This window comes from Haliotis cracherodii, unplaced genomic scaffold (assembly GCF_022045235.1).
Source record: "Haliotis cracherodii isolate W230 unplaced genomic scaffold, xgHalCrac1.p SCAF_23, whole genome shotgun sequence".
Lineage (NCBI taxonomy): Eukaryota > Metazoa > Mollusca > Gastropoda > Lepetellida > Haliotidae > Haliotis > Haliotis cracherodii.
In genome coordinates this window covers 2,571,134-2,593,998 of record NW_027266279.1, presented here as the reverse complement: position 1 = coordinate 2,593,998, position 22,865 = coordinate 2,571,134, and the positions used below count along the sequence as shown (strand labels likewise).

At 45.4% G+C, this 22,865-nt stretch overlaps 1 protein-coding gene across 1 annotated transcript; it reads right to left on the bottom strand.

The window, feature by feature from the left end:
• Positions 1-815: 815 nt before the first annotated feature.
• Positions 816-22,263, bottom strand: LOC139472012 (uncharacterized transporter slc-17.2-like). The gene is made up of 11 exons (XM_071254520.1): positions 22,233-22,263; positions 18,003-18,295; positions 17,108-17,347; positions 16,604-16,691; positions 15,246-15,341; positions 14,489-14,622; positions 13,025-13,174; positions 5,564-5,690; positions 4,727-4,877; positions 3,339-3,429; positions 816-1,028 (listed from the first exon to the last, which is right to left on the bottom strand). The coding sequence occupies exons 1-11, from the start codon at positions 22,261-22,263 to the stop codon at positions 816-818; spliced, it is 1,614 nt and encodes a 537-aa protein (XP_071110621.1).
• Between the last annotated feature and the right edge of the window lie 602 nt (positions 22,264-22,865).

Sequence of the window (22,865 nt, the reverse complement as noted above, 5' to 3'; positions counted from 1 at the left end):
TACTCCAAATGCATCTGGCAAGGTTCCGCTCTTTTGGTGGACTGTGTACTACTGATTTTATATGTAAATGTGACCCACCAAAGTAAAGATACCTTTGGGTTTTGAAGTCATAAAGAAGGACGTTTGACTTACTTCCCTAAAAAACGCCATGTGTGCGGACTTCAAAAATCTTATTTTTCTCTCTTTAGTTCGTAATGTAAATATGAATATGATATCATTTTTTTTTGCATGCATGTCTCCTTTCAAATAATCGGACATTATATCTAAGAACTACACTCATTACATAAACCGCTATATAATTCGGAAAGTGGGAGCCGAAATGTTTAATACCATGCATCTCCGTGGTCCTAAGATCCCGTAGTTATAAAATATAACAAGTCAAAACGTGTTTTTTTTTACCCATAGAGTCCCTTATCTCCAGGTCGGTCACAAATGGTGTTTTTTTTATATATGTTAGTTCGAAAATGGGTGACTCTAGATAATATACCCCTTTCAATATTTTAAAAATCTGTGGGAGATCGAAACAAAAATATAAATAAATCGTATAACTGATTATTACTTAATTTTATTGGCGTAAGGTTGTTTGGTTCGATCGTTGGAGTGGGACAAATGAAGGCTATTTCTGTTTCTGATAGATGATAGGTTTATATTTTCAAATGCTGAATTCGTCCCAGTAGATTCAATCAAAATGAGGATATACTGTTTGCTGGCTTTGCTGGATGTCCTGAAAAAGTGAACCGATTTGGGGGGCCTCCTTTTTGAAGAAAAGAATGTCTGTGTTGAATCCCTCACACTGCTATCACACAAGCCACACATCACATCTTTGACATCTCGTCCGCGTCGTTGATGTACCCTGCGTTTACTTCACTCTGCTTCCTGGACCTGGGTACTTCAACGTCATTCATGTCGACAGAGTTGTCTGCCCATGGTTGGATCTCTCCGCTGCCAAATATGAGATACGTTAAGGCCCCGATAAAAAACACGGCGGCGTTCATATAAAAGACCGAAGTCCACTGGTCCCTGGTCTTCTGAAAATGAATTAAGAAGAAGACATGAATATTGTTCCATGCCACATCACCCAATGTTTACGTCACCAAATGATTAATTGCTTTGTCTGAATCTTTATCTTCTACAACATTTATAGCAGCCTCCATAACCAGGGGCCGCCTCCGTGGTCTAGTGGTAGAGCGTCCACCCGGAGAGCGGAAGGTCCGGGGTTCGATCCCCGGCTGCGTTATACCAAAAGACGTTAAAAGATGGTTCTTGTTGTTACCCTGACTGGCGCTCGGCATTAAGGGGCTAAAACAAGGACTGGTCGGCTCGGAGTCAGTATACTGTGTCTGAATGGGGTATTCATGCTAAACTGCGGCATGATATCTCAGTGAGCTAGCACTATAAATTGGCATCAGTCCGGGCTAGTACAAGCAGCCACACACACACGTACATGCACGTCGCTATATAAGTGCAATAATCTTGGACGCGACGTTAAACCAAATTTCACCTCACCTCCATAACCAGGACCCGACCGCCTCGTCTGCCCGGAGAGCGGAAGGCCGGGGGTTTGATACCCTGGTAGCGTCATACCAAAACACGTTAAAAGTTCGAACTAGAACAAGCAGCCACATTCACACACGTGCATGCACATCCCCATAATGAGTGAAATGATCATTAATGCTACCTTAAACCCCATTTCACTTCGCCTCACTGTAATTCCCAATCTCTAAGAGTTTAATAAACTTCATCAGAGAGACTGGTGTTATGCCAAACAATATTTCAGCTACAGGGGTCATCATCTTGGCCATAGCTCAAACATTTAGAATAGTGTTTGTTTGATGTTTACGCCGTCTATTTAAGATAACGGTTTGTAGCTAATCGAGTCGAGTTATTTTACCTCTGGGATTATGTAGGGCATTGCTATAGACATTGTGATATTACCTCTTGGATCATGTTAGACACTGCTACTGGAGCTATAGCCATTGTGATATTACCTCTGGGACAATGTAGGACACTACTACTGGTGCAATAGACATTGTGATATTACCTCTGGGATCATGTAGGACACTACTACTGGTGCTATAGACATTGTGATATTACCTCTGGGACAATGTAGGACACTACTACTGGTGCAATAGACATTGTGATATTACCTCTGGGATCATGTAGGACACTACCACTGGTGCTGTTGATATTGTGACATTACCTCTGGGATCATTTAGGACACTACTACTGGTGCTATAGACATTGTGATATTACCTCTGGGACAATGTAGGACACTACTACTGGTGCTATAGACATTGTGACATTACCTCTGGGATCATGTAGGACACCACTACTGGTGCTATAGACATTGTGATATTACCTCTGGGATCATGTAGAAAACCACTACTGGTGCTATAGACATTGTGACATTACCTCAGGGACAATGTAGGACACCGCTACTGGTGCTATAGACATTGTGATATTACCTCTGGGATAATGTAGGACACCACTACTGGTGCTGTAGACATTGTGATATTACCTCTGGTATAATGTAGGACACTACTACTGGTGCTGTTGACATTGTGATATTACCTCTGGGATCATGTAGGACACCACTACTGATGCTGTAGACATTGTGATATTACCTCTGGGATAATGTAGGACACTATTACTGGTGCTGTTGACATTGTGATATTACCTCTGGGATCATGTAGGACACCACTACTGGTGCTGTTGACATTGTGATATTACCTCTGGGATCATGTAGGACACTACTATAGACACTGTGATATTACCTCTGGGATCATGTAGGACACTACTATAGACATTGTGATATTACCTCTGGGATCATGTAGGACACTACTATAGACACTGTGATCTTACCTCTGGGATCATGTAGGACACTACTATAGACACTGTGATATTACCTCTGGGATCATGTAGGACACTACTATAGACATTGTGATATTACCTCTGGGATCATGTAGGACACCACTAATGGTGCTGTAGACATTGTGATATTACCTCTGGGATAATGTAGGACACTATTACTGGTGCTGTTGACATTGTGATATTACCTCAGGGATCATGTAGGACACTACTATAGACACTGTGATATTACCTCTGGGATCATGTAGGACACTACTATAGACACTGTGATATTACCTCTGGGATCATGAAGGACACCACTACTGGTGCTGTAGACATTGTGATATTACCTCTGGAATCATGTAGGACACTACTATAGACACTGTGATATCACCTCTGGGATCATGAAGGACACCACTACTGGTGCTGTAGACATTGTGATATTACCTCTGGGATCATGTAGGACACTACTATAGACACTGTGATATTACCTCTGGGATAATGTAGGACACAACTACTGGTGCTGTTGACATTGCCATCTGAGAAATGGCCATGCCGGCTGACGTCATGACGGAAGCGTATCTGAGGAAAAAAATGTGCATACTAGAAATGCACGTCCCGATGACGGGTGACCAATATGGCACTTTTTACATTTTGTATCAACATGATTTATGTCAGAAATCATTGGAAACTGTTGGCGCCAGATGGGGATCGTTGATTCCACTTCAGGAATCAATAGATTCTCGTGATTTCTCCATTGTATTACCTCGCTGTGCAGAGTTGCGTCTCTTCGGCACGACAAAAACCTATGATTGGGGGTTTCGAATCCCTCTTCGCCAACGTTATGTTTTTAGGTTTGTCAGCACCATACCCGTGCTCGTGGGTTTCACCAAAGTGGAAAACGTCTGAGACCTGCGGGCTTTCCCTCCCACATTAAGCTGAGACGCCGTGATATAACTTACTGTTAAAAGCGGCGTTAAACCCACCTCACTCACTCACTCCATTATATAACATAAGAGTTGTAACCTGACAATTAACCCCGTATGACTATGTATGTGGTCCACCCACTGGCGCGTACCATTATAAAGAAGGGGGTATCGGGTGGTCCGCGATAAGCAGTACCATGGTGAAGTGGCGAGTGGCGAGTTCAATAGCACATAATAGTACGTGCAGGTGTGAAGTATCCGTGCATAGATGGCAAAAGTTTCGTGACAGTGAAGGGAATTCATTTGCTGTGAAAATGGAATACATTTTCTATCCCAGAGAGCATGATTGTTTATATTTACTCATTCATTTGCCCAAATTCTGTGCACTGCCTACTTGTGTCAAACGCGTGTTGTGAGTTGGATCAACTGATCATGGATTACCAGTGAGGGCCCAACGGTGGTATGGGGTATTATAAGTTGTCAACCGAGAGGTATATCGTGTGATATAGCCGTCATGCGAGGGGTACACAGGCTCATACTGAGGGTCCATCACACCACATACCCCTAGGGATCAGTTGACAACTCACCGGCATTCATTCATTCACACTGACCCGGAATATATGTCCGAAGTTTCACTGAGTAAAACGATTTGATTCAACCATTTAACAGCTAGCAGATGATAAGAACGAACCGAGTAACTTCCCCTTACCTAATCGATTCGAATAAACATTTGTTCATTTCAGCGCAACAATACTTATGCGAGCTAAGCAAATTACCTAAGGTTGGTTCCGATTGATTTCTCAGCGGGGTATATGGGCGGGCTTCATGAGCGAGCTGCATGGATTAAATTACCCATTTCTTAACCAGGCAGAAGCTAGGTTTTTAATGTAAGGTGAGATACAGTTGCAATATCGCTGACTGCGTGAAAACACAAATCATTCATTGATACTTACTGTGGGGCAAGGTCCACAGGGCTTACTATAGCCGCACTGACTGCGGCAGCCGTGAAGGGCGTGGTCAATGCGAACATGGCAACAGCGATGTATTCTTGGCCGTCCTCCAGGAAACAAAGACCAATGGTAAGTGCAGCCGACACTGTGTAACCTTCAACAAACAAACGTGTTATCCCCTGAATGCATGAGAGTGAGTGAGATTGGTTTAACGCTTTGACGGTGTGTCCGCTTGATATGGATGGATACCTTATGCAGGTGGGGCACGAGTGGCACAGTCGTCTTACTCGCAACAATTCGCTGTGCAGATTTGCGTCCCTTGGGCAAGCCAGATACCTTTGATTGTGGGTTCGGTTCTCGTTGGCCGACACAATACCCGTGCTCGTGGGTTACACCAATGTGGGGTAAACGTCTTAGACCTGCATCCTTTGGGGATTTTCTCCCACATTAAGCTGACACGCTTTGATATAACTGGAATGCCGTTCAAAGCGGCATTAAACCCAACTCACTCACTTATGCAGGTCTTTGATGTTTGCCATCTCGGTGAAACCCACGAATACAGGTGTGGTAATATAGAAAATACAAACATAGTCACGGTGAACCGGGATTCGAACCCCAAAATATGTTTCTGGTGCTCTTGAGCCTGAATATATGAATATACATGTGAAATAAATTTTGTTCTGTGAGTGAATATTGTTTTATGTCATAATCAGCTGTATTCTAGCTTTATCAAATGATCACGACATGCCTCTAAATAATCGAGACTGGGTCAGACAAATCAGTGGTCACTTGTTGGAGACCTTATTTTATAACTGGCATACAACACGTGGATCCTCGCACCTATTGTCTGTATCAGCTTCCTTGTGTGGGTCATTGAGATGACCTTCATCAGCTGTATTGAGATGATGCTCCACCCCACGGTGCCCATGACCCGTGTTACGTATGGAAGTGAGGAGAGGGCACCATTCTGAAAAGATCATGCATCATTTGTGCATCAGTACATAAGAAAAGAGGAACAAATACAAGTCCTAGGAGTCAAGAGAAACGTTATAAAACACGATGTTCTACCATTTTTGGGTTTCTAATACTTCTTGTCTTAAGGTAGAGATGTGGTTGTCATGGTTGTTGTGGTTGCTGTTGTGGTGGAGGTGATGATGGTAGTGGTGGTGGAAGTAGTAGTGGTGATGGTGCTGGAGGTGGTGACGACGGTTTTGGTGGTAGCAGTGGTGGTCGTGATGGTGGTGGTAGCAGTGGTGGTTGTGTTAGTTGAGGTGATGGTAGTGGTGGTGATTATGGTGGTAGTTGTGGTGGTGAGTATGGTGGTTGTGGATGATGGTGATGTTGGTGGTGATGGTAGTGGTGGTGGTGATGGTGGTGGTGATGATGGTGGTGGTGGTGATGATGGTAGTGGTTGTGGTGATGGTGGTGGTGGTGGAGGTTTTGGTAGTGGTGATGGCGGTGGTGGTGGAGGTGATGGTAGTGGTGATGGTTGTGGTGGTGGTGGTGATGGTGGTGTTGTTGTTGATGGAAGTCGTGGTAGCAGTGATGTTGTTGTTGTTGGTGGTGTTGGTGATGGTGGAGGTGATCATGGTGGTGGTGGTGGTGTCGGTGATCATGGTGGTGGAGGTGATGGTGGACGTGATGGTGATCATGGTGGTGCTGGCGGTGGTCATGGTGATGGTGGGGGTGATGGTAGTGGTGATCGTGGAGGTGATGGTGGGGATGGTGATCATGGTGGTGAAGGGGGTGATGGTAGTGGTGATGGTGGAGGTGATGGTGATCATGGTGGTGGTGGAGGTGGTCATGGTGATGGTGGAGGTGATGGTGATCATGGTGGTGGTGGAGGTGATCATGGTGGTGGTGATGTGTGGAGGTGATGGTGGTGATGGTTGTGATGGTGGAGGTGATGGTGGTGGTGGTGGTGGTAGAGATCATGGGGATGGTGGTGTTGGTGGTGATCATGGGGGTGGTGGTGGTGATGATCATGGGGGTGGTGGAGGTGATGGTGGTGATGAAGGGGGTGATGGTAGTGGTGATGGTGGAGGTGATCATGGTGGTGGTGATGTGATGGTGGTGGTGACGGTGGTGGTGGTGGTGGTGATCATGGGGGTGGTGGTGGTGGTGATGATGCTGGTGGTGATCATGGGGATGCTGGCGGTGATGATGGTGGTGGTGGTGGTGATCATGGGGGTGGTGGTGGTGATGGTGGTAGTGATCATGGGGATGGTGGAGGTGATGGTGGTGGTGATCATGGGGGTGGTGGTGGTGATGGTGGTGGTGATCATGGGGATGGTGGTGGTGGTGGTGATCATGGGGATGGTGGTGGTGATGGTGGTAGTTATCATGGGGATGGTGGTGGTGATGGTGGTAGTGATCATGGGGATGGTGGAGGTGATGGTGGTGGTGATGGTGGTGGTGATCATGGGGATGTTGGTGGTGGTGGTGGTGGTGATCATGGTGGTGGTGGTGGTCGTGGTGATCATGGGGATGCTGGTGGTGGTGATGGTGGTGGTGATCATGGGGATGCTGGTGGTGGTGGTGGTGATCATGGGGATGCTGATGGTGATGGTGGTGGTGATCATGGGGGTGGTGGAGGTGATGGTGGTTGTGATAATTTGGATGGTGGAGGTGATGGTGGTGGTGATCATGGGGATGGTGGTGGTGATGGTGGTGGTGATGGTGGTGGTGATCGTGGTGGTGGTGATCGTGGTGGTGGTGGTGGTGGTGATGGTGGTGGTGATCATGGGGATGGTGGTGGTGGGGGTGGTGGTGATCATGGTGGGGGTGGTGGTGATCATGGTGGGGGTGGTGGTGATCATGGGGATGGTGATGGTGGTGGTGATCATGGGGATGGTGATCATGGGGATGGTGGTGGTGGTGGTGATCATGGTGGCGGTGGTGATCATGGGGATGGTGGTGGTGGTGGTGATGGTGGTGGTGGTGGTGGTGGTGATCATGGGGATGGTGGTGGTGGTGGTGATCATGGTGGCGGTGGTGATCATGGGGATGGTGGTGGTGGTGATGCTGGTGGTGATCATGGGGATGGTGGTGGTGGTGATGGTGGTGATCAAGGTGGCGGTAGTGATCATGGGGATGGTGGTGGTGGTGGTGGTGGTGGTGATCATGGGGATGGTGGTGGTGGTGGTGATGGTGGTGGTGATCATGGGGATGGTGGTGGTGGTGGTGATGGTGATCATGGGGATGATGGAGGTGATGGTGGTGGTGATCATGGGGATGGTGGAGGTGGTGGTGATGTCCTAGGAGTCAAGAGAAACGTTATAAAACACGATGTTCTACCATTTTTGGGTTTCTAATACTTCTTGTCTTAAGGTAGAGATGTGGTTGTCATGGTTGTTGTGGTTGCTGTTGTGGTGGAGGTGATGATGGTAGTGGTGGTGGAAGTAGTAGTGGTGATGGTGCTGGAGGTGGTGACGACGGTTTTGGTGGTAGCAGTGGTGGTCGTGATGGTGGTGGTAGCAGTGGTGGTTGTGTTAGTTGAGGTGATGGTAGTGGTGGTGATTATGGTGGTAGTTGTGGTGGTGAGTATGGTGGTTGTGGATGATGGTGATGTTGGTGGTGATGGTAGTGGTGGTGGTGATGGTGGTGGTGATGATGGTGGTGGTGGTGATGATGGTAGTGGTTGTGGTGATGGTGGTGGTGGTGGAGGTTTTGGTAGTGGTGATGGCGGTGGTGGTGGAGGTGATGGTAGTGGTGATGGTTGTGGTGGTGGTGGTGATGGTGGTGTTGTTGTTGATGGAAGTCGTGGTAGCAGTGATGTTGTTGTTGTTGGTGGTGTTGGTGATGGTGGAGGTGATCATGGTGGTGGTGGTGGTGTCGGTGATCATGGTGGTGGAGGTGATGGTGGACGTGATGGTGATCATGGTGGTGCTGGCGGTGGTCATGGTGATGGTGGGGGTGATGGTAGTGGTGATCGTGGAGGTGATGGTGGGGATGGTGATCATGGTGGTGAAGGGGGTGATGGTAGTGGTGATGGTGGAGGTGATGGTGATCATGGTGGTGGTGGAGGTGGTCATGGTGATGGTGGAGGTGATGGTGATCATGGTGGTGGTGGAGGTGATCATGGTGGTGGTGATGTGTGGAGGTGATGGTGGTGATGGTTGTGATGGTGGAGGTGATGGTGGTGGTGATGGTGGTAGAGATCATGGGGATGGTGGTGTTGGTGGTGATCATGGGGGTGGTGGTGGTGATGATCATGGGGGTGGTGGAGGTGATGGTGGTGATGAAGGGGGTGATGGTAGTGGTGATGGTGGAGGTGATCATGGTGGTGGTGATGTGAGGATGTGATGGTGGTGGTGACGGTGGTGGTGGTGGTGGTGGTCATGGGGGTGGTGGTGGTGGTGATGATCATGTGGGTTGTGGAGGTGACGGTGGTAGTGATCATGGGGATGGTGGTGGTGGTGGTGGTGGTGATCATGGGGGTGGTGGTGGTGGTGGTGGTAGTGATCATGGGGATGGTGGAGGTGATCGTGGTGGTGATCATGGAGGTGGTGGTGGTGATTGTGGTGGTGATCATGGGGATGGTGGTGGTGGTGGTGGTGATCATGGGGGTGGTGGTGGTGGTGGTAGTGATCATGGGGATGCTTGTGGTGATGGTGGTGGTGATCATGGGGATGGTGGATGTGATGGTGGTGGTGATCATGGGGGTGGTGGTGATCATGGGGGTGGTGGTGGATGTGGTGGTGATCATGGGGATGGTGGTGGTGGTGGTGGTGATCATGGGGATGGTGGAGGTGATGGTGGTGGTGATCATGGGGGTGGTGGTGGTGGTGATCATGGGGGTGGTGGTGGTGATCATGGTGGTGGTGGTGGTGGTGGTGGTGATCATGGGGATGGTGGAGGTGATGGTGGTGGTGATCATGGGGATGCTGGTGGTGATCATGGGGATGGTGGTGGTGATGGTGGTGGTGATCATGGGGATGGTGGAGGTGATGGTGGTGGTGATCATGGGGATGGTGGAGGTGATGGTGGTGGTGATCATGGGGATGGTGGAGGTGATAGTGGTGGTGATCATGGGGATGGTGGAGGTGATGGTGGTGGTGATCATGGGGATGGTGGAGGTGATAGTGGTGGTGATCATGGGGATGGTGGAGGTGATGGTGGTGGTGATCATGGGGATGGTGGAAGTGATCATGGAGGCGGTGCAGGTCATGGTGGTGGTGATCATGGGGGTGGTGGTGGTGATGGTGGTAGTGATCATGGGGATGGTGGTGGTGATGGTGGTAGTGATCATGGGGATGGTGAAGGTGATGGTGTGGTGATCATGGGGGTGGTGGTGGTGGTAGTGATCATGGGGATGCTGGTTGTGATGGTGGTGGTGGTAGTGATCATGGGGATGGTGGTGGTGATGGTGGTAGTGATCATGGGGATGCTGGTGGTGATGGTGGTAGTGATCATGGGGATGCTGGCGGTGATGATGGTGGTGGTGGTGGTGATCATGGGGGTGGTGGTGGTGATGGTGGTAGTGATCATGGGGATGGTGGTGGTGATCATGGGGGTGGTGGTGGTGATGGTGGTGGTGATCATGGGTATGGTGGTGGTGGTGGTGATCATGGGGATGGTGGTGGTGATGGTGGTAGTTATCATGGGGATGGTGGTGGTGATGGTGGTAGTGATCATGGGGATGGTGGAGGTGATGGTGGTGGTGATGGTGGTGGTGATCATGGGGATGTTGGTGGTGGTGGTGGTGGTGGTCGTGGTGATCATGGGGATGCTGGTGGTGGTGATGGTGGTGGTGATCATGGGGATGGTGGTGGTGGTGGTGGTGATCATGGGGATGCTGATGGTGATGGTGGTGGTGATCATGGGGGTGGTGGAGGTGATGGTGGTTGTGATAATTGGGATGGTGGAGGTGATGGTGGTGGTGATCATGGGGGTGGTGGGGGTGATGGTGGTGGTGATCATGGGGATGGTGGAGGTGATGGTGGTGGTGATGGTGGTGGTGATCGTGGTGGTGGTGATCGTGGTGGTGGTGGTGGTGGTGATGGTGGTGGTGATCATGGGGATGGTGGTGGTGGGGGTGGTGGTGATCATGGTGGGGGTGGTGGTGATCATGGGGATGGTGATGGTGGTGGTGATCATGGGGATGGTGATCATGGGGATGGTGGTGGTGGTGGTGATCATGGTGGCGGTGGTGATCATGGGGATGGTGGTGGTGGTGGTGATGGTGGTGGTGATCATGGGGATGGTGGTGGTGGTGGTGATCATGGTGGCGGTGGTGATCATGGGGATGGTGGTGGTGGTGATGCTGGTGGTGATCATGGGGATGGTGGTGGTGGTGATGGTGGTGATCATGGTGGCGGTAGTGATCATGGGGATGGTGGTGGTGGTGGTGGTGGTGGTGATCATGGGGATGGTGGTGGTGGTGGTGATGGTGGTGGTGATCATGGGGATGGTGGTGGTGGTGGTGATGGTGATCATGGGGATGATGGAGGTGATGGTGGTGGTGATCATGGGGATGGTGGAGGTGGTGGTGATGGTGGTGGTGATCATGGGGATGCTGATGGTGATGGTGGTGGTGATCATGGGGATGATGGAGGTGATGGTGGTGGTGATCATGGGGATGGTGGAGGTGATGGTGATCGTGGTGGTGGTGATCGTGGTGGTGGTGGCGGTGATGGTGGTGGTGATCATGGGGATGGTGGTGGTGATGGTGTTGGTGATGGTTGTGGTGATCATGGGGGTGGTGGTGGTGGTGGTGGTGATCATGGGGGTGGTGGTGGTGGTGATCATGGGGATGGTGGTGGTGGTGGTGGTGTCGGTGATCATGGGGGGGGGTGGTGGTGGTGATCATGGGGATGGTGGTGGTGGTGGTGGTGGTGGTGATCATGGGGGGGGGGGGTGGTGGTGGTGGTGGTGATCATGGGGATGGTGGTGGTGGTGGTGGTGATCATGGGGGTGGCGGTGGTGGTGGTGGTGATCATGGGGGTGGTGGTGGTGGTGATCATGGGGATGGTGGTGGTGGTGGTGATCATGGGGGGGGGTGGTGGTGGTGGTGGTGATCATGGGGATGATGGAGGTGATGGTGGTGGTGATCATGGGGATGGTGGAGGTGGTGGTGATGGTGGTGGTGATCATGGGGATGCTGATGGTGATGGTGGTGGTGATCATGGGGATGATGGAGGTGATGGTGGTGGTGATCATGGGGATGGTGGAGGTGATGGTGATCGTGGTGGTGGTGATCGTGGTGGTGGTGGCGGTGATGGTGGTGGTGATCATGGGGATGGTGGTGGTGATGGTGTTGGTGATGGTTGTGGTGATCATGGGGGTGGTGGTGGTGGTGGTGGTGATCATGGGGGTGGTGGTGGTGGTGATCATGGGGATGGTGGTGGTGGTGGTGGTGTCGGTGATCATGGGGGGGGGGTGGTGGTGGTGATCATGGGGATGGTGGTGGTGGTGGTGGTGGTGGTGATCATGGGGGGGGGGGTGGTGGTGGTGGTGGTGATCATGGGGATGGTGGTGGTGGTGGTGGTGATCATGGGGGTGGCGGTGGTGGTGGTGGTGATCATGGGGGTGGTGGTGGTGGTGATCATGGGGATGGTGGTGGTGGTGGTGATCATGGGGGGGGGTGGTGGTGGTGGTGGTGATCATGGGGGTGGTGGTGGTGATCATGGGGATGGTGGTGGTGGTGGTGATCATGGGGGTGGTGGTGGTGGTGGTGGTAGTGATCATGGGGATGCTGGTGGTGATGGTGGTGGTGATCATGGGGATGCTGGTGGTGGTGGTGGTGATCATGGGGATGCTGGTGGTGGTGGTGGAGGTGATGGTAGTGATGATGGGGATGGTGGTGGTGGTGGTGGTAGTGATCATGGGGATGCTGGTGGTGATGCTGGTGGTGATCATGGGGGTGGTGGTGGTGGTGGTGGTGATCATGGGGATGGTGGTGGTGGTGATGGTGGTGGTGATCATGGGGATGGTGGTGGTGGTGGTGGTGGTGATGGTGGTGGTGATCATGGGGATGGTGGTGGTGATGGTGGTGATGGTGAAGATGGTGAAGAGTGTTGGTTGAGTTGCCAACGCTTCAACCACTAGGTTACAACAATTGGCTGCAGACTTGTACATTTATAAAAAAAATTGTCAGAAAAAGCAGTATAGCCAGTCCTTATTTATAGTGTTTTTAAAAATACTTTTTTTTAAACTAGAGGCGGCAGAATTTGCTGCGGACTACTACATTTTGAAACGTTTCGTGTCAGAGAAAGCTGTATAGCCAGTATATTGTAATAAAAAATGAAATAATAGTAAAAAAAAATATTGATTAAGTTCTAGGGTAGGTCTCTTACTTACCTGTTCAACATCAAAATTTAGCACTGTGGCCATGTACGTGGGGAGATAACTGAAGAGGACGCTGCTGTTCCACGCATGGAAGAACATGACAGCCCAGTAGGCCCACACTGGTACACTGGAGACCATGCTCTTCCATGGGATATGTCTGTCCTGAAAACAGGTGGCAAGAGCTAGACGTCAACAGTGGACGTCGTCGGGATGATGTTGTAGTAGGGTGTTGTGACTTTTTAAACAGATCATTTGTTCAAGAAATACAGAAAAAAACTAATTTATTTAAAATTAAACTAGAAATCGTTCGCTCGGGATGTTCTGACTGAATGTGAAAATATAAAGTGTTCAGGTCTTTCTTTCAGAGTAATACGTTTGTATATGTTTGAAGTAAAATATTCTGAATGTATATTCCGCTTGGTCGGTTTCTAACTTGAAAAAAAATAACAGCTTTAGTGTGTAGTATTCTGTTAGGGTGGGGGGCGGTCGGGTAGCCTAGTGGTTAAAGCGTTCGCTCGTCACGCCGAAGACCCAGGTTCGATTCCCGACATGGGTACAATGTGTGAAGCCCATTTCTGGTGTCCCCCACCGTGATATTGCTGGAATATTGCATACTCACTCACTCTGTTAGGGTGGAGGTGAACATTTATATACTCTTTAAAAAAATAGGGGATCATAGGACATGCTGGAAACTGGCAGACGTGCAATGGCCAATACTTCAATGTTTCACAGTCTGTGATAAGAAACTCATACTCAGTAAATGGTGGTATCACGCAATACTGATCCAAATCGTCATCTTTGAAATTTCCCATCTTAACCCTTTCGTCCTTCAAGATCGTTGGCGATCATGACATCTGTTGTCATACTTCACTTACGGTTTTAAAGTGTTCCCAATTCGTTCAACTATTACTAATATATAATATACTAATATATACAATTTTGGAATTTTTAACCACTTCCGAGTATCCCCAAGACTTTCAAAGAGTACATTATAACTTTGGTAATACTCGTTTTGATTGATCACAATACCCACCTTTGACTGAAACAGTTAGGCCGAATCACCGCAGAAGCTAATGAAATATTGACTTGAATAATTGTTGGTTACACAATGCAGTTTTGCGATCGCTACAATATTTAAAGTATGCGTGGCAATTCATTACCATAAACAAATAAGACAGAAATCGAGTGTCATTTTCGTTTTCTGTCGTGTTGATAACTTTATGTTAGTGCTTACTTCATAGCTTTGATTTGTACTGTTTATGCCTCTTATATATGCGAGTAAAATAATATTGGTTTTATATACGACGTTTTCCGTACGTACGTTGACATACTTTGACTTTACGATGTTACCGGTTCAACCCATGCCGATCCACTCATTCTAATTACGGAGCTAAATTTAACAACCTGGCATCTTTAAATCAACAGTTGAAATAGCTATTAGCTAAAACAGGCCAGGGTGTCACCTGAATAACACACCTTACGATCATTGTCCATATTGGTCCTGTGTTGAAAAATGTAAGACTTTTCTTCGGGTGATATACTTGGGTGGAGTTCCGGTTTGTCGTATGCTATAGCAAGCCATGCCAGACACCAGATCACCGCACATCCACCTGTCGATAAGAAGGAAATACAGTATTCAGTAATATAAATACCTTGTTTGTTTGCTATTTCACGCTGTACTCAGAAATATTTCAGCAACATGACGGTGGTTTGTGAAAAATCGAGTCTGGACCAGACAATCCCAGTGATTGACATCATGAGCATCGGTATACGCAACTATGAAACGATGCCCTCAACCAATTCAGCGAGTCGGACCACCCGATCCCGTTAGTCGCCTCAAGCATGGGTTGCTGAAGGCCAATTCTCACCCGGATCACGGGTTAATCTAGTAACACATAGAAAATAGATGTAGGTCATTGTTTCTTAATCAATGACGTAATCGGGTTAGATTAGGTCCGCAGCACTCGGGACGTTGATGATTGCGTGTCATCGTACACGAACTACAGTGAGGTGCTCACACTATCAATCCCAGGTTTGTCTGACTTGCGAACAACATTCAGTAACTCTTAAGTCAATGGTTGAATTTGTTTCTTGAAAAGGATATCTTAACATAGGGTAAAACATAATTAAAACATCACAACTAATATTGTTTCCATAAAAAACATGTGGTGATTTGGCAGAACAAATACATTATTGTTATTGTTATCATATCACGGAAAGATATTGCGCTTACCAAACACATAAAATATAAACGGCCAACCATTGTCAATTGGAATGACGCAGAGAAACCCGCAAATCAGGAAGGTGACTATGTTTGCCAAGTTGAAGCCTGAAATTAATAAATATGGTTAATATATTGCAGTAAATAATAATATCAGTGTAATGAAAACCAGTCTACGTTTATGAACAGTTTGTTGTCAAAACAAATCCAAAGATTATCTTACAGGCCAACGCCGCTTTTCAGTTACATACTACACAACTTTTGAGGGATAATCAGATATATCATTCAATTTAAATAGACACTTGACATATTAGGATAAATAAATATCCCTATCAAAAGTGAAGTGGTATATATAACGGTGCGTCAGCTTGATGTAGGAGGATAGACCCATCTAAGACTTACTGCTGTTGTGATTTGTTTGTTTGTATGTTTCTTGTTTAACGCCGCAGTCAGCAATTTTTTTATTTAGCTGTATTACGGCTGTCTGTAAATATTCGACCAGGCAATCCAGTGATTGATGTCATGAGCTTCGATCCACGCAATTGAGATACGATGACATGCATCAACCAAGTCATCGAGTCTGACCACCCGTTCCCGTTAATCGCCTTTTACAAGCATAATCGCCTTTTACGACAAGAATGAGTTGCTGAAGACCTATTCTACCTCGGATTTTCACGGGGCCGCTCTTGTGAAATCCACGAGTATGGGTATGATGCTAACAAACCAAGAAACATTATCAGATCGAAACCAGGATTCGAGCCCACGATCGCTCCAACATCTTAGGTATATCGTTAACGAGCACTAAGATCTGATTTATAATTGAATTATCATAATCTATACGAGACGAGTTATTTTGTGTTTGCTGAACTACAAATCAAGCAAAACGATTCCTGTTAACTCGAACACATGTCGAGATATCCATTATTCCAGACAAGCAGAATTCGTTAAAGTATACTTGACATGGTACCGATACGAGTTCATTATTTATTTATTTATTTATTTATTTATTTATTTATTTATTTATTTATTTACGTTTTCTCGGGACACTGGGCCCTAATTTGATTGCAATAATCTGCTTAATCTATCGGGATGAATCGGGAATGGAGAATCTTTATTTGATCATAGCTTCACTTCGGTTGGGGTCACGAATGTCTTATTTTGGTATTTTCACCCTTTAAGATACTGATAGAAATATGGAAAAGAAAAATGTTAAAATTAATTTAGGAAAAATAATATTTTTTCCAGGATTGTCTGGACTAGACTCGATTATACTTATATAGACCGTCGTCATACAGCTGGAATATTGTCGGTGCGGCGTTAAACAGTAAACAAACAAATAATGATATGTTTTGAATGACATTTGGTGCTACCTGCAAACGAGTATGTAACCATTTGTGCCTTCTCCCGTGCAGGGGACCAGTAGAGCCAGATGTCAAGAGACGCCGGCAATATCATGTTCTGTGAAAAGTATATTTATGAGTTGTTGATTTGTAGTCGAATTTAGGATGTATTAATGCCAGATATTTTTTCGCTACAGTTGTTAAACCAGATATTTTTTAAATATAAAACTATGACCCCAAATATGTTTATTGTTGTAAAAACAACTATTTTTTCAAGCATTACCTGAGTCAATATATTATTTTCGATAAAAATCCCAATAATACAAAATATTTGTTTTAACGTTTAATCACTGGTTAGATATTTAATCAAAAGAAGCAGGTATATTAATATTTTCATGTTTGTAGTTATTTGTTCTCTGATATTTGAAAGTATGGGTACTATTTTTGTGACACTATCATGTCTCTACAGCTGACAATGCAAAAATAATTCTGAAACAATCGTGTAAGTATCACCAAAGACTACTGGTCACTTACTAATGCAAATCCCATAATTATCCTACAAATGACGACCAGATAGTCCTTGGTACGTGCAGATAAGGGTACAAGAACTTCCATAGCGCCCCCTAGTAGCATGCAAAAAAAGATAACTCTCTTTGGTCCAAATCTCCGAGACGCCAAACTGCCGAATATTGGTGAAATAATGCCGGCATAGAATGGGGAGGAGATGAAGAGTCCTTGCATCGCGCTCGTGTAACTGAATTCTCCTGGAATTGTCTGGAAATAGAATGAAAAGAACAATCGTATTTCGGCATAGTCTGTCACCATAGCCTACTTGTGATATGGCGTTGTGCGGTAGATTAACGAGACGAAGTGTTTATTATATGCCTCTGTTCATTGATTGACAGGTAGCAGCGTCATCGTGATAGAGTAATTGGTTATATACATGCGTGAGTGAAAGTTCTGCTTTGGTCTATGGTCGGAGTAGTTCAGTTTCACAAGGCCAAGTATTTCTAAATTCTGGGGCAAGCGTACAATGTGTTCATCTCATTTCTGGTGTCGCCGCTGTGATAGTGCTGGAATATTGATGCTAAAAACAGCGCAAACCCATACAGCAGACATTAATGGCTTTTAATGCACAAACAGGAATATGGACTATTCTTCCGTTCTAAAGAATGCTTTGATCGGATTGATGAATCAGTCTGAGTTCAGATGAGGTCAGGTGAATTAGGGTTGAACGTCGTTGTAAGCACGTGAGTGTGTGTGTGTGCGTTCGTGCGTGCGTGCGTGCGTGCGTGCGTGCGCTATTCAGAGGTAGTCAAGTAGCAGTTTTACATGAATAACCTATTCAGACATTATACCTACACCGACCCGGTCATCCCCTGTTTTAAGAGACCGCCTCCGTGGTCTTGTGGTAGAGCGTCCGACATACCTTGCCGCCATTTGATGACATGTTGGATGACATGGTGATATTCCAAACATTAGGATACATTTCTCGCGACGTAATGACACTGTGGTTGAAATCCGGTTCCAGAGTAATCTCCCTTGTCATACAGACGAGCGCGAATGACATGCAGTTCTCCAGAGACTGGACGAGCACGAAGGCCAACACCATCATGTAACCGATGCTCCATCTGCGAGATGTGTACTTCTGGAAGAATGAGGGATACGAGTCTGGAAGCGTGGTGTCGTTGTCTTGGTTACTGACGGACAGGGAACCGTTTGCTGCACGTGGAATAGAAGTAAATCATATAATGCAGTGACAGGTTAGAGTCCTGCCTTCTGATTGGCCCGACAGAGGTATCGAATCTACGTTAGACCGCACTACCGAGAACGAATATTACAACAATGTAACAACAACAACAATGTGTGTAATTATATCGAATAACAAATAACGTTTTGCGGTTTCTAGATTATGCGAGGCAAGTGTGACAATATATTTCAGACGGATATCGTAACGAAGGACTACTTAACACATCTTTGTAACAAAATAAGGGGCGGTCGGGCTTGTGCTTAAAGCCGGTAGCTCGTCACGCCGAAGACTTAGGTTAGATTCTCGACATGGGTACACTGTGTGAAGCCCATTTCTGGTGTCCCCCGCCGTGATATTCCTTGATATATTGCTAAAGGCGGATGAAAATCAAACTCACTCATTCATGTAACATGATAATAGTGGTGTATACTTTTGAACTCATGCTGTCGCGTTCGCGTTCAAATGAAATTTACAGGTTTCGAATCGGGGTTCGAAACTCTAAATTAATATTTAAAAAAACACAGTTGGTTTATCGCCTAATTGTACATACGGGACATAACTTTGCATGAGGTCTTGAAGATGAGAGCTCTTTGGACCTCATGGAAATATCAAAGTTTAAAATTGTCTTTATTCTCATTTAAATGAATATATTAAACACGTCCCATTTTAATTCTGGAATCCCAATAGTCCAGAGACTCGGTCAAAGGTATTTACAAAATTAAACATGCTATGTTCATGGGAACATACTAAGGAAGAAAAAATGAAGAAAAAAATGTTCAAAAGCTCAATATTTACACTATATCCATTTCAATTTGTTTTCATCATTTTCCCTATTCCATTCCATGCATATTTATGTTGCTACATTTTATTGCTCATGTTCCCAAGTATTATAAAACACTTTAATGTTTCTCCTAATCTAACGTAATAACATTTCAGGTCATTACCATCATCTAAAACACAAGAGATGATACCAAGACATATTTTATTCGGTTTTATGGTCTACGCGGTCATAAAATTGATTTTATTAGTCTTTAAATCTTATGTCTAGTGCATATTTTCACAAACGGGGCCGTCAGGTGATATAAGGAATGTAACATCCAGTTGATTTTCCAGTTGACGTACTGTTGCAGGTTTATTGTCCCCCGCCGCGCGAAAGCGCGAAGCGGGGGTTATAGTATTCACGACCGTCCGTACGTCCGTCCGTAAGTCTGTACGTCCGTACGTCCCACCTGTTTGTTGCCGCGATATCTCAAGAACTAAACACTGGATTGTCTTCATATTTGGAACTATGGTGTAAATACAGACTCCGCAGACATCAGTCGGTTTTGGTGACCTTGACCCCATTTTCAAGGTCACAGCAGGCAAATCTGCTTTTGGAGTTGGAAAACGGTGTTGCCGCGATATCTCAAGAACTAAACACTGGATTGCCTTCATATTTGGAACTATGGTGTAAATACAGACTCCTCATACACCAGTCGGTTTTGGTGACCTTGACCCCATTTTCAAGGTCACAGCAGGCAAATCTGCTTTTGGAGTTGGAAAACGGTGTTGCCGCGATATCTCAAGAACTAATCGCTGGATTGTCTTCATATTTGGTACTATGGTGTATATACAGGCGGGGGACATTTCGTCACTTTGTGACAAATACTTGTTTTATACGATATGCGCTAGTCTGTTAACGAACTTTTTAAATTAATATTTGAATAAGCTGTTAATATGCCTGTTGTGACAGGGATGGTGGTATGGTAGCTGTAGCAGACAGATTGACAGCCGTTGTTACGTGAGTCACTTGGTTACTAGTACGGCATTGACCTTGTTGATTGATACTATACTTTGAGGATTTCTGTGGCCAGTGGCGGACGTAATTCAAACTCCTTCCACACTGACATCACATCAAAGCTATTTGTGTACCGATTACTTTAGTCTTACTGACAGGATGGGTTGGTTGTTCACCGGATGACACTGTGCGGCGCCTTTGATATCGTCTCCAAACATACTTTTACTGAATGCCCCATTAAACGATGATACACATCTCGTTGAATATATCAAGGCACTAATTCATCTTTCATAAACTTTTTGTGTCCTTGTGTCTTAATATATCCACATATTAACGAAAATATGAATGAGAATTACCACAAGAAGGCTGGGTTTTTTAACTACTAAATTTCATATTTTCATACTAAAAGTGGAAATCCATTTAAAAGTTGCTTTCACGTCATAATATTCACTCAGGTTTTCCTCAATCGCCTTTTAACATAATTTCCATTGGTCAGTTCAACACCGCATATAATTAAATAATTATTTCGAGATTTCGTTAGAATGTGAGATATTCAGCCAGACGTTATGCAATGAAAGACGAATCGGGTTTTTTCCATTAAAATAATCGCACGTGTACCTGTATATTGCATACCTGGTGTCACTTAATTACCCAGTGTCATGTATCAACGAGACATAAAATGGGAAATGAAAAAGAGACTAACTAAACTATAATGTTGTGGAAAAAAGCCAATGAGTTGGAGTACACGCGCCTGAAATCGTATCATAAACTATCAAAACGTTTTGAGAGTTAAGGCCGGGTTCATTCAAGATCGTTACAATATGACAAAATGTGAAATTTGTAAAAGTTTTATAAGGAAACATCCAACCAAAGGCCCTTTTTAAACAGTAATGTAATTATCTAAAATAAAGTATATTTCACCTGATACAATATACTTTGCAAACAATTAGTCACTGACGAAAACACAGGCGAAATATTTTAATAACACCACAAATTAGTTGAATTAAGTTAAAATGAGTTGAATCATGTGTCAAGCTTGTAGACACACCTTTATGTATTTGCGACCTAAAACTGTTGAGCAAAGGAAAATATTCTCGCCCATGGGCCAAACTTTCTCGTCCAGGGCGAAATATTTCAATAACGCCGTAAAATAGTTGAATTAAGTTGAAATGAGTTAAATTATATGTCATGATACTTGAAGGAATACATTTATGTGTTTGCGAAACAAAAACATGAGTTTTGAGGAAAAGAAAATATTCTCGCCCATGGGCCAAACTTTTCTCGCCCATGGGCGAAATATTTTAATATCGCTGTAAAATCGTTGAGTTAAGTTAAAATGAGTAACAATTTGTGTCATGATACTTGAAAGAAAGACATTTATGCATTTGCGAAACAAAAACATGAGTTTTAAGTGAAGGAACATATTCTCGCCAATGGGCCAAACCTTTTTCTCGCCCAAATATTTCAATATCGCTATAAAATGTCCTTAGTATGTTCCCATGAACACAGCATGTTTAATTTTGTAAATACCTTTGACCGTGACTGGGCAAAGACCGTTGAGTTTCTGGACTATTGGGATTCCAGAATTAAAATGGGACGTGTTATTATCATATGCTTGTTTAAATGAACACAATTGATCACTTTCTTGACACTTTCTAAATGTTTGATCATTTCTAAGTGGACACCGGTGGCCCAGTCGTATGAGGCGCCGCAGTTCGCCGTGCAGAGTTGCGTACCTTGGGTGCGCCAGAAACCTATGATCGTGGGTTGGAATCCCGCTTCGCCCACATTATGTTTCTTGGTTTGTCAGCACCATACCCGCGTTCGTGGGTTTAGGAGTAAGCGTCTGAGACCTGCATCATATCGGGGGTTCCACCCACATTAAGCTGACACGCCGTGATATAACAGGAATACTGTGCAAAGCGGCGTTAGACCCAACTCACTCACTCACTTATAGACCCGTGAAGATCCGGATACAACCCATGCTAGCTGTAAAAGGCGACTATGCTTCTCGCAAAATGCGACTAACGGGAAACATCGATACAGCACATGTAAGAACCTCTCAAAGTTAAACTTGCACCCAGTCACCCATCTATAAAATAATACAAAAGAATGGATATTTTTTAACGTACCTTCCGCTGACACGCGTCTGCTGGAGGCCATACTATTTGTTACGATACACCGTCAATCTATTGTCAGCAACATCAATACAGTGAGATGCAAGATAAATAGTCCTAGGAATTAACCTCATGGGAAGCGTCATCGATTACTGGTTCACGTGACTTGGCATGTCAGTCTGACTTATTCATAAACATGCACATGGGGTCAAAAGATTAAAGTCACGATCGAACCAGGCAAACGTCACACCCGTGAAGATACGGGTTAGAATAGTTTTTTGTTGTTATTGTTTAAAGCCGCACTCAGCAATATTCCAGCTATATGTCGGCGGTCTGTAAATGATCGAATCTGGACCAAACAATCCAGTAATTGATATCATGAGCATCGATCCACGCAATTGGGATACGATCACATTTAGACGTGTGAAACATAATTAATTTTTTTCTTTCCTTCCCTTTAGCCAAAATAACTGTACAGAATTCATTCTGAAAATTTCAACGGCACCATTTGTCAAGCAGTTGTCAAGATACTAGTGTATGGAATATTAATAAGGGAAAAAGGTAATTTACTATAAGCCGATGCCAGGATATCTAATATCAATGAATGGTTTGCCTGGTTCATACTCATTTATTTACAGGCTGTCGATA

Excerpts from the sequence above, each read along its gene's own strand:
- LOC139472012 (XM_071254520.1), bottom strand. The coding sequence starts at position 22,263 with ATGGCCTCCAGCAGACGCGTGTCAGCGGAAG. Across the intron at positions 15,342-16,603 it reads GGTTACATACTCGTTTGCAG|GCTTCAACTTGGCAAACATA; the intron begins GTAGCACCAAAT and ends TATTAATTTCAG. Across the intron at positions 1,029-3,338 it reads TGTCCTACATTATCCCAGAG|AAGACCAGGGACCAGTGGAC; the intron begins GTAATATCACAG and ends ATTCATTTTCAG.